General features: G+C 46.5%; 1 protein-coding gene across 3 annotated transcripts in view; it reads left to right on the top strand.

Annotated features, from left to right (window-relative positions):
• The window catches only part of LOC129826752 (glutamate receptor ionotropic, NMDA 2B-like), a 104,107-nt gene that overhangs the window by 60,718 nt on the left and 27,396 nt on the right, over positions 1-15,993 (top strand). For all 3 annotated transcript variants that reach the window (XM_055887807.1, XM_055887816.1, XM_055887823.1), the window contains exons 4-6: positions 8,122-8,265; positions 8,671-8,941; positions 11,081-11,273. In XM_055887807.1, the coding sequence (XP_055743782.1) occupies positions 8,122-8,265; positions 8,671-8,941; positions 11,081-11,273 (608 nt within the window). The remainder of the gene's footprint in view (positions 1-8,121; positions 8,266-8,670; positions 8,942-11,080; positions 11,274-15,993) is intronic.

Below are 15,993 nucleotides of genomic sequence, written 5' to 3'. Positions count from 1 at the left end.
CAAGATGCTGAGCGTGAAATGGATAGCGTTGTCGTAGGGTGGTGTGTGTGTATGTGTGTCTGTAGGGTGTGTGTATGTGCGTGTCTGTAGGGTGGGTGTGTATGTGTGTGTCTGTAGGGTGTGTGTATGTGTGTGTCTGTAGGGTGTGTGTGTATGTGCGTGTCTGTAGGGTGTGTGTGTATGTGTGTGTCTGTAGGGTGTGTGTGTATGTGCGTGTCTGTAGGGTGTGTGTGTATGTGTGTGTCTGTAGGGTGTTTGTGTATGTGCGTGTGTGTAGGGTGCATGTGCGTGTCTGTAGGGTGTGTGTGTATGTGCGTGTGTAAAGGGTGTATGTGTGTGTCTGTAGGGTGTGTGTGTATGTGTGTGTCTGTAGGGTGTGTGTGTATGTGCGTGTGTGTAGGGTGCATGTGCGTGTCTGTAGGGTGTGTGTGTATGTGCGTGTGTGTAGGGTGTATGTGCGTGTCTGTAGGGTGTGTGTGTATGTGCGTGTGTAAAGGGTGTATGTGTGTGTCTGTAGGGTGTGTGTGTATGTGTGTGTCTGTAGGGTGTGTGTGTATGTGCGTGTGTGTAGGGTGCATGTGCGTGTCTGTAGGGTGTGTGTGTATGTGCGTGTCTGTAGGGTGTGTGTATGTGTGTGTCTGTAGGGTGTGTGTGTATGTGCGTGTCTGTAGGGTGTGTGTGTATGTGCGTGTCTGTAGGGTGTGTGTGTATGTGCGTGTCTGTAGGGTGTGTGTGTATGTGCGTGTCTGTAGGGTGTGTGTGTATGTGCGTGTCTGTAGGGTGTGTGTGTATGTGCGTGTCTGTAGGGTGTGTGTACTGTACAGTATGTGCTCATGATGTCAATTTGTTGCATATATTTTTAGAATCTTTGGGAAATGTATTTATTGTATTCAGCTCAGATAGAGAGTGAGCATGGAACATGGGAGCAGAGAAAAGGATACATGTGGAAAAGTGGAGAAACAAAAGCTTTGCTTGAAATAGAGAAGTGTTTTTAATTAATTCCCAAAGAGAGACAGATTATCCTATTGTAGATATTCAGTTTCCAATGGTTGCTGCATACGAGCATCTTGTGGGAGTTGATACTGTCGATATGTTAAAGAGGCTGCCGTTGTTGAAAACGACTGTACATTATATTTTGCCCTGGCGTCCATTTTGCCCTGGCGTCCCTAAATTCACTGTCATGTTGACTCAACCCCAGTTTGAATGTGAACTTGTCTTCCTGCTCAATGACACAGAGAGGGAAAGCGTGTGAGAGAGGTATAGAGAAGGTGGCTGCCAGAGGCTTGTCTGTACTGTGCCACAGCTGGTGAGGCAGTGTGCAGTCACAGTGTGGGAGAGGAAGTGCAGCCTCACTCCAGCGTCTGTGCTGCTCTCTGTCCGCCTGCCGCTGTTAGGAGGATGGAGGGATGATAGCCAGTGGATGGATGCATGCAGGGTGGGTTGTAATAGGGTTTGAACAATATCACATTTTGATAATAGTGATGATAGGAATATAGTCATTTAGCAGATGCTTTAATCCAAAGAGAAATTCCACGGTAACGCAATTACACTGAGACTGGGCCACATTCAGCATGCTGGATATGTTCTAACTTTAAGTCGCTTTGGGGAAATTCCATGGTAACAGAATTACACTGATGTATATCAAACAAAACCATTGATTTCAAAGTTTAACAAACCATAGAACATAGAATTTCCACTGAAAATGTCACAAAAACACATTTACAGGAATAACTGTGCAAATACAAAGTTTGGTAAAATAATAAAACGGAGGGAGATTCTGTTACCAAACTGCATCCTACACAGTTTTCCCAGTAAATGTTTTTAAAGAAATTGTTCAAAGATTTTTCCAAAAAGTCATTGTTGTATAGTTTGTTAAACTTTGAAATAAATGTTTTTTGTTCGGCATACATTTAAAAAAAATCTGAGTGTAATTCTGTTGCCATGGAAAGCGACTTGAAATGAACAGATGTTCAGTATGCTGTATGCTGCCCATTGCAGGAAATGAACCATTTTGCTGTTGAAGGCACCCTGATATGATGATTATATAACAAGTATATCTACTGGGGTCAAGTCCCGGTCACTCAACTTTTTATTATAGCTGTGCAGTTTTGGAAGGATCTCGTCAATGTTTTACATCATTTCGTTTTATTCTACATTGTCCTACTTCATTAAAATAGAATTTTAGATTTCGTCCATATGTATGCCAAATCTAAAAAAGTAACCCTCTTTTTCACTCTCTACCCTTTCTCGTGCTATCTCTTCCTCTCGCCCCTCTCCCCCTCTCCCTCTGTTCTTCTTTTCAAATTCAGTTCAAAGGTGAACTTTATTGGCTTATTGGCATGACTGCTGTGTTGCCAAAGCAGTTGAACACTGGATAAGCAGCACATCACTGTAGAGCAGTCTCCTTAAATCCCTCCCTCCCTCCCTCCCTCCCTCCCTCCCTCCCTCCCTCCCTCCCTCCCTCCCTCTCATATTCAGGTTCAAAAGAGTCTTTATTGGCTTGACATGGTTATACATGTACTACACCAGTGTTAACACACTCTCTCACTATGTTCTGTCTGTTCTCTTTCTCTCTCTCCAATAATACTTCTCTATATTGTTTTTTACTGTTGATGGGTTCCATGGGCTCCCGAGTGGCGCAGCGCTCTAAGACACTGCATCTCAGTGCAAGAGGTGTTACTACAGTCCTTGGTTTGAATCCAGGCTGCATCACATCCGGCTGCGATTGGGAGTCCCATATGGCGGCGCACATTTGTTCCAGCGCCGTCCGGGTTTAGCCGGGGTAAGCCGTCATTGTAAAATAAAAATGTGTTCTTAACTGACTTACCTAGTTAAATATATAAAAATACAAGTAAAAAGAATGTCTGTGTGCTCTGCAGAATGTGTGTGAGAGATGTGAGGGAGAGAGAATAGATGGGAGTGAATTAAACATTTTTGATGGTGGAAAGGAGGTTGCTGGGTTTACTGGTTGATGACATTAATGTGCCATTGTTCCATTTACATATTGTTGTGTTTTAAAGCTTTGGCAGCGTCGCCTTTCATGCCAGTCTGAATCTCAGGGAGAGCTAGTGTGTGTGGGAGTGGGAGTGTGGGAGTGTGTGTGTGTGTGTGTGTGTGTGTGTGTGTGTGTGTGTGTGTGTGTGTGTGTGTGTGTGTGTGTGTGTGTGTGTGTGTGTGTGTGTGTGTGTGTGTGTGTGTGTGTGTGTGTGTGTGTGTGTGTGCCCTCGTTCTGCCAGGCGTGACACTGGCACACTAACGTGCCCTTGGGCCGTGGCTGGCTGACAAAACTCCTACAAGGCATGTGTCTGCTGTGGCTTTTTAGGTTCTGGTGGGAGAGCATCCAACCTGCCACTGGACTCATGAATTGTTACGAGTATGAGTCCCTTGTTAACTCTCTGACTTGGTCTGACTCCGTCTGTGAAGTGGGACAACAGGACAAGCATCTCTTTCCACCTCTCATACACACACATGCACATGCACACGCACACACACACACACACACACACACACACACACACACACACACACACACACACACACACACACACACACACACACACACACACACACACACACACACACACACACACACACACACACGACAAGCGACCTGAATATGGCATTTCAAGGGGACTGTTGTGGTATCAGTGATTTAAAAAGGAGGAGGGGTCTTGGGTGGCTCAGTGACAAAGCAGTGAGAGGCAGCTAGAGGAGGAAGGAGTGTGTAGATTGGCTTATTGTCTTACCCTGTCTTGTAACATGTTCCGCTTTGGAAATACTCCTGTCATGCCAATAAAGCATATTTGAATTTTAATCGGGCTAATTGGTGGGAACACGGGTAAAGAGGAGCTGCAAGGGAGGGTGAAAAAGGAGAAAGCGGGTGGTCTTTTCACACTGACAGTGACAGAGAGCGTGCTTACATGTTGCCTGAAAAAGAACACAGAAACTCAGACACTCGCTCACACAGAGACCTAGTTGACCTGTCTGAGCTGTCCATGAGGTGGGGATGTGTTCTGGGTGCAGGGTTAGGGGCGGAGGCTGACCACTGCCCCCGTCCTGCGCTGCTCTGCCGCCTGTGTGTGTGAGAGTGAACGCATTGAGGCAAACCTGGTGTTACCTCCAGCTCTGTGGGTGCTGGCACGGGGAGTCAGTGTCTGTTAGCACAGAGACGTCTGAGTGTGAAGTGGCGAGACGCGGCCACAGCATGACCATGCCTCAGGGCCTGGTGTGGCAGCGAGAGAGGACAGGTGAAATTTAGGATGAGGGCAGAGAGAGAGTTAGGTAGGCAGAGAGAGAGAGTTAGGTAGGTAGGTAGGTAGGTAGGGAGGGAGGGAGGGAGGGAGGGAGGGAGGGGGAGAGGGAGAGAGGGAGAGAGGGAGAGAGGGAGAGAGAGAGAGAGAGAGAGAGAGAGAGAGAGAGAGAGAGAGAGAGAGAGAGAGAGAGAGAGAGAGAGAGAGAGAGAGAGAGCAGCAAAGGATTAACCTAAGACGGGGGTTTTGAGTGCATGTCATGACCACAGGAGATGTTGTGGGCTGACCAGTATTTCTGCAGCCTTTTTATTAAGACAGAGCTGTGAATGGGTGGAAAGACGTCAAACTGCTGCAGCCCTCAGTTGGTTGCCGTCTAAAGTTAGACAAGAAATGCGCCATAGAGAAACGATCTGTGTGAGTTAAGTGGTTCGGGTTTCAGTCAGCCAACGTCTCATGTCGAAAGGCAAAACAAAGAGCTCTCCGTTTTTTTCCCCCTTGGTCTTCCGTTGGTTCCTCTTCTCTTTTCCCTGGAAGGGCTGCTGCGACGGGTGGTTACATTATAATCACAATCATGTTAGGGGCAAAATTAGCCAAATATTTTAATCAAGACCTGGGATTTTTTAATTAGGGTTCAAAAAGTAGTTAGAATAAGGTCAGCGCTAATTAGGTGATGGTCTGACAAATGTGAGAACTAATTAAGTTTGCATGTGTTTGATTAAAGATAAGGAGGTTTTTATGATAAGAAATATGATGATGAAGCATGAGAGCAGGGAAGAGAGGGGAAGAGAGGGGAAGAGAGGCAGGTCTAATTGAGGTAGAGATTATACTTGTGTGAGTGAGAGAGCTGGAGAGAGACGGAGAGAGAGGGACAGAATGAGACACAAGTGAGTGAACATGTTCATTACATTTTTTTAAACTCATTTTAATTATGTATTCTGAGTGCATGCATTATTTGTGTTCATATCAGCATGTTTGATTGGACAATTCTGTTAGCAAATCTGTACTTTATGAGGTGTTGTGTGTGTGTATCCTGCACTGTAGATTCTAAGCAAGCTAGTCTTCTAGCAAGACCCAGCTGTTCCTTCTCTCTCTCTCTCTCTCTCTCTCTCTCTCTCTCTCTCTCTCTCTCTCTCTCTCTCTCTCTCTCTCTCTCTCTCTCTCTCTCTCTCTCTCTCTCTCTCTCTCTCTCTTTCTTGCTCTCTCTCTCTCTCTCGCTCTCTCTCCCCCTCTCTCTCTCGCTCTCTCTCGTTCTCTCCGTCTTGCTCTCCTGCCTCGCTCTTGCATCTCTACCCATCAGGCAGTGCAGAGCATCAGTCAATAGCAACCCCCCCTCGCTCATGTTCAAAGAACCCTTTATAGGCAGGATAGAAATATGCATTGTCAAAACCTTGGAGCAGACAGCACACTCACACAAGTAGAAAAACAGCAATGGTGGTTATGAAAAAAATCAAATACACTTGAACATTCTTCAAAACGGCAAAAAATCTATATTGTTGCTGAGGCAGAGACCAGGTACTCTTACAGGCTTGCAGTAATGCAAAGCACACCCACATACGGAATACAATGTACATTGAATACTTGTGTGGGTTCGGGTGGCGTGGACTACATGTCCTCACTATACTGTATATGCTGTACTGTAGGTAACTTTGTCCCAGATCTGTTTGTGTGCAGTCAGTGTACATAACATACTGTACTCCTTACGCTGTGCATATGGTGCATAGATGTATCCCTGTGTATTTTTGCCTCTTGCATACAGGTTGTGCCTGTATGCACGTATTCAGAAGCAGGGCTGGGAGAAGCTCCATTTCTTTGTAGGCATTGGTGTGTCCTTGCGTGTGTAATTGAAATACCTGAGTTATTGACTCTCTCCCTCCAAGTCAAATGGCAGCTTGGTGAGTGTGTGAGCTCTCTCATTGGACAGCTGTGGGGCAGGCAGCCAGGCAGAGAGCGGACCGATCTCCGGCTCTGTCAGATAGGGTTGGTAATAGTCAGGGACCTCACGATGTTAGGTGCCGAAATGTATTGCGATTTCCACGATTCTATATGTATTGTGATCCCATACTGCGATTTTATGTTCCAAACAAATTGCTCACTATATGTCTGCTGCAGAGGGACAAGAGAGAACATGAGAAAATGAGTTTTGATCAGTCAGGAAATAAAAGTGCTGAAGACATGTTGGCTCACTATTTAAAAAGAAGATGGAGAACAAGCTGTAGGATGAAAAATACAGGAGTTTTGGCTCAGGTACAGCCGACTAGCGCTAGCTAACGCTACCTAGAATTTTTACAAATTGATACTTGGAGTCAAAGTATCAATATAATATTGTCAAGAAATAATATAGCGATATGTAACTGAATCGGTTATTCCCCCCCTCACTACTGTCAGGGCTTCTGGGTGCTGCTGAGAGGAGGGCATACATGTGCATCCTGTCTGTCTCTGACAGCACCAATCGGCTGTGGGTTAGCAGCTGTGGCTGGCGCTGTCCTGACTCCCTGGCCCGCTGCTGCTCACTCACTCTGCAGTCTGTACCAGGTCACAGCCCACCAGCCACCCGCTCCCCTCATTGTTACCATAGACCCCCCTCCCTCCACCTCCCTCACTCCATACTCACCTTCTCTCACAATTCCATTGCTCTCTCTAACTAATTTCTCTCCCTCCTTTCTTTTCTGTCAATTCCTCTCTCTTTTACCCTCTTCGTTCCTCACCCAGCTTACTCTCTCTGTCTCTCTCTCCCTTTATCCCCCAGTGTTGTTCCCTCTCTCCTCCTATTATTTAGCCTCTGTTTTGTGGTCCAGTACAGTAGACTGCAGTGGCTGCTTGGGACAGACAGAGACACACTCCCTCCTCAGGCATTTTAATGTGTGCTAATCGATACCCCAGCGCTCAGGGAGGTGATAATTCGGACTGACCTTAATTATTGTTGCTGTAAATGAAGCCAGTCTTTATTTGGCTCTGGGTCCTTTTTCTCTCTTTTCTTCTTCTCTTTTTTTTCTTCTCCTCTTTTTTTTAGCTAATGAACATTCTGCGAACCTCTGGCTCTCTGAATGACTGCATGGGCCAGTACATTAACACTGCTCTTAGAAAGAGAGGAGGGGAGCTGCAGGGGACCGTGTGGAGGAGGGGGGCTGGAAATTCAATTATAACTGTGTCCTGGCAGTAATTTCACTGGAATAAATGGGACAGGGAGCGGGAGAGGAGATCACAGGAGAGAGATCACAGGAGAGAGGGACATGAGAAAGAAAGTGGCAAAAGGGGATGAGATGGGATGAAGGTAGTGTGTAGAGGGACACATGGAAGAGGGCTAGGGGGTCAATCATGGCTTAGTGGAGAGGAGGGTACAGTGGAAATGTACACTGACTTAGACATGTAGAATATACTGTTGTGGAATATACTGTTTATTCACAGTTATTATGTGCATGTACTGTATATCATATATAAGTGGCAAACACACACAGCATACTTATTCACCCCTTTCCACTGTGCCTTTTCAGTGGTTTAGTCTGATCTCATTCATGTGGAAACAAGGTAACGGATCAACCCATGTGTGTCCCCTGGGTTGTAGAGGTTAGGCTTTGATGTTGAGTGAAGCACGGATTCCTAAGCCAAAGAGATTTCAATACCCTGCCCGGCTGACAGACACGCCTGGTTTCACACTCCGACGCACACACACACACACACACACACACACACGCACGCACACACGCACGCACGCACGCACACACACACACACACACACACACACACACACACACATATATACAGTATTGGGGGGAAAACTGCAGAGTGTTGTCTAGACGCCTCCTCTCCAGTTCAATATTCAAAGTGGACATGTAACATAGCATTACTAACCTCCACTCTTCTGTTCCCCCAGGATGACAACTCTATGTTCTTCCAGTTCGGCCCGTCCATCGAGCAGCAGGCCTCGGTCATGCTCAACATCATGGAGGAGTACGACTGGTACATCTTCTCCATCGTCACCACATACTACCCCGGATACCTGGACTTTGTCACCAAGGTAACTCACCAATACACGCCCTCACCACAGGGTAGCTCTCTCTTTATCCCTCCTTCATTTGAATACTGCCACCAGGCAGTCCATGAGCAGATTCTAACGTCACCGTGGACTTATAGTCTTAACTTCTAGGATAGTGATAGGAAGTCAACTACTAAGCCGGCGGCTAATCTCAACTTGTTCATGTAGTCAGGAAGTGTCAGTAGGTATTTAAATACTGTTACGTCGAGAGAAATCAGATTGGCCTTGACAAATGGCCCTTCAGCCCTCTCACACACCTCTATCTTCCTCAATGTCGTTGAACACTTTTTGTGATAACTCAATATTACATATTATCATACCCAACCCTACCTCTCACCCACCTACTTCTTCCTCCCTGGTCCCTCCGTCCCTCCCTCTAACCTGTAGATCCGGAGCACCATAGAGAACAGCTTTGTGGGCTGGGAGCTGGAGGAGGTTCTGCTGCTGGACATGTCAGTGGACGATGGAGACTCTAAGATCCAGAACCAGCTGAAGAAGCTGCAGAGCCCCGTCATCCTGCTGTACTGCACTAAGGAGGAGGCCAACACCATCTTCGAAGTGGCCCACTCCGTAGGGATCACGGGCTACGGCTACACCTGGATCGTCCCCTCGCTGGTGGCTGGGGATGCTGAAGTGATCCCTGCTGAGTTCCCTACAGGTTGGTTTGGAATAAGTTCTATGTGATTTATCTCCATTTAAAGTATATGATTGGTTGCTGTTTTGATGTTGATATATAGTTGGGAATATGTGGGACCAGGTAGCTGGTACTGATCAAATCCTAACCTGAAATCCATGCACGCAATACACATTTTTGGGTGCAAAATCTTACATTGATATTTCTGCATGATTTACGATAAATCATCGTAAATCGCTTGCATCTCAAGTTGATGGATATTGCCCATAATAATGTATAATAACCATGTTAGCTATGTAAATCATATGATGTGTGATGGTCGAGTGGGCGGGGTATTGAACATGTTTTTCTGCAGGTTTTAACTGTCCCTTGAGAAGGTTTGTCCTGCACATTAGTCTGTGACAGATGGCAGATACTGCATGAATTAAGGGTGTTTTGTGTCAAACTGTCAAAATCAACACTTCAGTTTATCACTGTTTGATGAATTTACAGTATAGGCCTTACAGTAACCTTCAGAATGTGAATTGTCTCGCTAAGTTCATATTTCTAGCACATGTAGGCCTATACCTTTAATGGAGAACTTACTAACTAATTTACAGTAAAAATAATGTGGTACACGATATAGTTAAGGCCTGGTGTTTGCGATGGTTCAGTGTGAAGCCAAGGTGCACGCTAACATGCTAATTTGTTAACAGGCACGCTAAATACTTTTCGGTCATGTTTGATGGCCTCCAATCCTCATAGGTAATTCCACTGATGCGTTCCTTAAGTGGCACTCTGGGGAGCTACAGTATCTCAATCTCACCTCCTCCCCCTCCACTATCCCTCTCTCTCCTCCTCCTCCTCTATCCCTCTCTCCTCCTCCTCCTCTATCCCTCTCTCCTCCTCCTCCTCTATCCCTCTCTCCTCCTCCTCCTCTATCCTTCTCTCCTCCTCCTCCTCTATCCCTCTCTCCTCCTCCTCCTCTATCCTTCTCTCCTCCTCCTCCTCCTCCTCTATCCCTCTCTCCTCCTCCTCCTCTATCCTTCTCTCCTCCTCCTCCTCCTCCTCCTCCTCCTCCTCCTCCTCCTCCTCCTCCTCCTCCTCCTCCTCCTCCTCCTCCTCCTCCTCCTCCTCCTCCTCCTCCTCCTCCTCCTCCTCCTCTATCCCTCTCTCCTCCTCCTCCTCCTCTATCCTTCTCTCTTCCTCCTCCTCCTCTATCCCTCTCTCCTCCTCCTCTATCCCTCTCTCCTCCTCCTCTATCCTCTCTCCTCCGCCTCTATCCTTCTCTCCTCCTCCTCCTCCTCTATCCCTCTCTCCTCCTCCGCATGTGACCCTCCTAATCTTACATCACAGACAATGATGAGATGTCTGGCACCAATGGCGTGGTTTTGTAATCAGGTCCTCCAATCAACAGTTAGAATGAGAAGGAGGGGCGGGGTGTAGAGGACTACTGCAGTTCAAATGGAAGGACAAGGGGTCTGGTTCTCAGAGCACAAGTGCTCATACACCTCCAAGTCAATGCCACTGTCCCCCTCTTCCTGTTTACCCCCATCGCTAAGGGAGATGAGATTGTCTAAGTTGTTCCAACATTTTCCTCATGTCCTGAGATGGACAGGTCCCACTGGCTACCAACCAACCAACCCTTTCCACTAGCATGCACACACTCTAGCTCTATAATATCATTTTTGTAGGGTGAATATAAAAACCTTGAGAAAGTGTCAACAGAGTGTGACATTAGATATGGTCCTGGAGAGACTGAGCTGTCATCCCAGAGCCCCGTGGGTCTACAGGTTGGATGCTGTCTGTCTATTTCTGTCCAGTTGCCTGGTAATGGATTGGTCAGTCCCTGTCAAGTGGGCCGTAGCAGACAGAGAGGGCGTGAGGATGCAGTTTGACTGAGAAGAGAGGAGAGGGGTGGCTGTCAGTGGTGTGTGGCGCACGCCTCATAGTGTGTTTAGCCCCTTGCGTGCATAACCTCTTTTCCTCTACTCTCTTTCTCTATCTCCCTCTTGTCACTGTCTCCTCTGTCGACTGTATGTTATGGATCTCTCTCTTTCTGCTCTCCCTTTCTTCCTATTCTCATCACTATATCTGTTTCTGCCTCTTCCCTCATTTCTCTCTCTCTCTTGCGCTCTCTATCCACCCCCTCCTTCTCATCTCTCTCTCTCTGTCTCTCTACAGGTTTAATCTCTGTGTCGTATGACGAGTGGGACTACGGCCTGGAGGCTCGTGTGCGCGATGGGGTGGCTGTCATCGCCATGGCAACCTCCACCATGATGCTCGACAGGGGGGCACACACCCTGATGAAGTCTGAGTGCCACGGGGCCACGGACAAGAAGGGGCCCATTGCTGGGAACCCCAACGAGGTGCTCAGGTAAATCTGGGGCGGATCGCCTGTCAACCCTTTGAAATCTTTCAACATCTGCACACACAAAGAGTAACACACACATCTCCCTCCCAAAACAGCCCCCCATCCCCGTGCTGCACCCCCACACCCGGACCCTCTCCTTTCCTCTGCTGGGCCTTTTGAACTGGTTGTGATGCAGAGCATTGTGCCGCGCTTTGCTTTGCCAGCGCTTTAATTGGTCCCAGTGGCGTTTCAGTCTGAGAACAGTAGCCCGTTGCGCTGCTCTGTGGAACTGAGCGTGGTATTGCATTCCGGGGCAGTTCCACCCTACTCTATGTTTTGCCACTCTGCCTCTATGTGTTGGGGGATTGTTGGGCATCCTGTTGGGACACCAAAGTGGGTTTGGCTGCTTACAAAAATCCTGTTTCCTCCACTGATTCGGGGCTTGTTGGGAGCGGCTGAGTGCTATTTCTGTTGCTGTATCACGGCAGCACCTGGGGATGCTCTGAGCTTTCTCTCACACAAGCAGTTCTGGTTGCAGTTCAAAGCCTAACTGAGTCTAGCTCACTTCGGAAGCTCTGCCTGCTGTATTGTCTCACAGGAAGCTGTCAGATGTCATTTCAGCGTAGGCCTCTTACGTTATGCCGTATTTGTTTGCCACTGCCCAGTGCTTTTAGATAACGGCACAGCTACTATCCTCGGTATATTTGTCCTCTGTAATACTCTCCCCAGCCGCCTCTAACACACTGTTTCATAATCAACTAGGCTGTGCATTTGATTAAATCATGCTGAACTGGTCTCAGATCATGCTCTGGTTTTACGTGAACTAACCTGTTTGTTGATAACCTCTGTCTTCAGGGGGTCAATGAGCTGATTAGCAGCAAGCCCACAGATAGACAGATAGACTCTTGCTAACTCAATCAGTGCTCCTCTCATGTGATAGATATAACACTATGGGGCTATGAGAGCAGACTGATGGGATGCCAGGGATTATCAGACCTATGACAGCCTATATTACTATGTATCGTCATTTGATTGTCGTTTTTAATTTATCGGATAAAAAAGATAAAGAAGTCTATGGCCACTTACACACACTTCTGTGTGACTCTAGCTGAAATATGAAACACGTATGTTGACACCTTGCTGTACTTCCCTTCAGGGTTTTTCACTTATTGAATCCCAGAGAGTTAGGGGACCTGACTGGCGCTAAAAGTCATGTGCGGAAAAACAAAATGAAATCCTGTATTTGCCCGAGGTATTTGTCAAGGATCTAGGACACCGGTATGAGGTATCATATGTGAGTGGTGTGTTTGTTTTAATTCTAAATGAATGGATATGTTCTTTTCTTATAAGAGAATCATGTTAGAGTCAGTAGAAACCCACCGTGGAATACATTGAATTACTTTTACCTGTACTTTTACATACATGTAGAGTATAGTATGGACCGTTCCATTAGTGGAACCTGAAGGCACCTGGATCATGGTCTAACTAAGCTGACTCTGACCCACCTAAACATGAACAAGTTACATGTTAGAAATGAGCAGTGTGTTGGAAAAGGGGTCAAGTGCTTTTAAGTGTTGTGGAGATGTAGGTCTGCGGTAGGTTGTCTGTTGGAGAAGACAAATGCTTGAGCAGTATTTTGACCCTGCATGGTCTTTGGAGTGGCCTCTGCCAGGTCCAGTCAGTAGGCAGCTGCAGTCCATAAACTCCTGCTGAGTATCTGTTATGGGGATGGAAGTGAACTACTTCACAGAGCTTGTGGGCGATGGATGTAAAATGGTACCTGTTTATGATGGGGCTTTAATAGAACTGGGTCAGACTGCCGTTCTCTCTTTCTTTCTCTTTTTCTGTCTTTATTTCTCTCTTTCTCTCTGTCTCTCTCTCTCTCACTCACACACACACACACACACACACACACACACACACACACACACACACACACACACACACACACACACACACACACACACACACACACACACACACACACACACACACACACACACACACACACACACACACACACACACACACACACACACCTATTGTCATTCTCCATTGATTCTGTTTTTCTGTTAATTTATTAAAACCTCCTAATCAATATTTCACAATATTGCCTGTGTGTTCAGCGTACTTTATCTACACAATCTGACATGTGGCCTGTGTGTTCACCGTACTGTATCTACACAATCTGACATGTGGCCTGTGTGTTCACCGTACTGTATCTACATAATCTGACATGTGGCCTGTGTGTTCACCGTACTGTATCTACATAATCTGACATGTGGCCTGTGTGTTCACCGTACTGTATCTACACAATCTGACATGTGGCCTGTGTGTTCACCATACTGTATCTACATAATCTGACATGTGGCCTGTGTGTTCACCGTACTGTATCTACATAATCTGACATGTGGCCTGTGTGTTCACCGTACTGTATCTACATAATCTGACATGTGGCCTGTGTGTTCACCGTACTGTATCTACACAATCTGACATGTGGCCTGTGTGTTCACCGTACTGTATCTACATAATCTGACATGTGGCCTGTGTGTTCACCGTACTGTATCTACATAATCTGACATGTGGCCTGTGTGTTCACCGTACTGTATCTACATAATCTGACATGTGGCCTGTGTGTTCACCGTACTGTATCTACACAATCTGACATGTGGCCTGTGTGTTCACCGTACTGTATCTACATAATCTGACATGTGGCCTGTGTGTTCACCGTACTGTATCTACATAATCTGACATGTGGCCTGTGTGTTCACCGTACTGTATCTACATAATCTGACATGTGGCCTGTGTGTTCACCGTACTGTATCTACATAATCTGACATGTGGCCTGTGTGTTCACCATACTGTATCTACACAATCTGACATGTGGCCTGTGTGTTCACCGTACTGTATCTACATAATCTGACATGTGGCCTGTGTGTTCACCGTACTGTATCTACATAATCTGACATGTGGCCTGTGTGTTCACCGTACTGTATCTACACAATCTGACATGTGGCCTGTGTGTTCACCGTACTGTATCTACACAATCTGACATGTGGCCTGTGTGTTCACCGTACTGTATCTACATAATCTGACATGTGGCCTGTGTGTTCACCGTACTGTATCTACATAATCTGACATGTGGCCTGTGTGTTCACCGTACTGTATCTACACAATCTGACATGTGGCCTGTGTGTTCACCGTACTGTATCTACATAATCTGACATGTGGCCTGTGTGTTCACCGTACTGTATCTACATAATCTGACATGTGGCCTGTGTGTTCACCGTACTGTATCTACATAATCTGACATGTGGCCTGTGTGTTCACCGTACTGTATCTACACAATCTGACATGTGGCCTGTGTGTTCACCGTACTGTATCTACATAATCTGACATGTGGCCTGTGTGTTCACCGTACTGTATCTACATAATCTGACATGTGGCCTGTGTGTTCACCGTACTGTATCTACATAATCTGACATGTGGCCTGTGTGTTCACCGTACTGTATCTACATAATCTGACATGTGGCCTGTGTGTTCACCATACTGTATCTACACAATCTGACATGTGGCCTGTGTGTTCACCGTACTGTATCTACATAATCTGACATGTGGCCTGTGTGTTCACCGTACTGTATCTACACAAGCTGACATGTGGCCTGTGTGTTCACCGTACTATATCTACATAATCTGACATGTGGCCTGTGTGTTCACCGTACTGTATCTACACAATCTGACATGTGGCCTGTGTGTTCACCGTACTGTATCTACACAATCTGACATGTGGCCTTTGTGTTCACCGTACTGTATCTACACAATCTGACATGTGGCCTGTGTGTTCACCGTACTGTATCTACACAATCTGACATGTGGCCTGTGTGTTCACCGTACTGTATCTACATAATCTGACATGTGGCCTGTGTGTTCACCGTACTGTATCTACATAATCTGACATGTGGCCTGTGTGTTCACCGTACTGTATCTACATAATCTGACATGTGGCCTGTGTGTTCACCATACTGTATCTACACAATCTGACATGTGGCCTGTGTGTTCACCGTACTGTATCTACATAATCTGACATGTGGCCTGTGTGTTCACCGTACTGTATCTACACAATCTGACATGTGGCCTGTGTGTTCACCGTACTATATCTACATAATCTGACATGTGGCCTGTGTGTTCACCGTACTGTATCTACACAATCTGACATGTGGCCTGTGTGTTCACCGTACTGTATCTACACAATCTGACATGTGGCCTTTGTGTTCACCGTACTGTATCTACACAATCTGACATGTGGCCTGTGTGTTCACCGTACTGTATCTACACAATCTGACATGTGGCCTGTGTGTTCACCGTACTGTATCTACATAATCTGACATGTGGCCTGTGTGTTCACCGTACTGTATCTACATAATCTGACATGTGGCCTGTGTGTTCACCGTACTGTATCTACATAATCTGACATGTGGCCTGTGTGCGTTAATGACACGTCCTCCCCTGGGCTTTATGCGTTGACTAAGACGAAGGGGTGTATATAGGTGTATGGTGATTTTACTGAGAGAGAGTGAGAGTGAGAGTGAGAGTGAGAGTGAGAGTGAGAGAGAGAGAGAGAGAGAGAGAGAGAGAGAGAGAGAGAGAGAGCTAGGAGGGCAGTGAGTGGGAGAAGGTGACATAGGCAGGAAAGTTAAACACATTTCACAGCAAATAACAGTATCGTTACAGAGATGGAGAGAAA

The sequence above is a fragment of the Salvelinus fontinalis genome, chromosome 2 (assembly GCF_029448725.1).
Source record: "Salvelinus fontinalis isolate EN_2023a chromosome 2, ASM2944872v1, whole genome shotgun sequence".
NCBI classification, from domain to species: domain Eukaryota; kingdom Metazoa; phylum Chordata; class Actinopteri; order Salmoniformes; family Salmonidae; genus Salvelinus; species Salvelinus fontinalis.
This window is presented reverse-complemented; position numbering and strand designations above follow the sequence as displayed.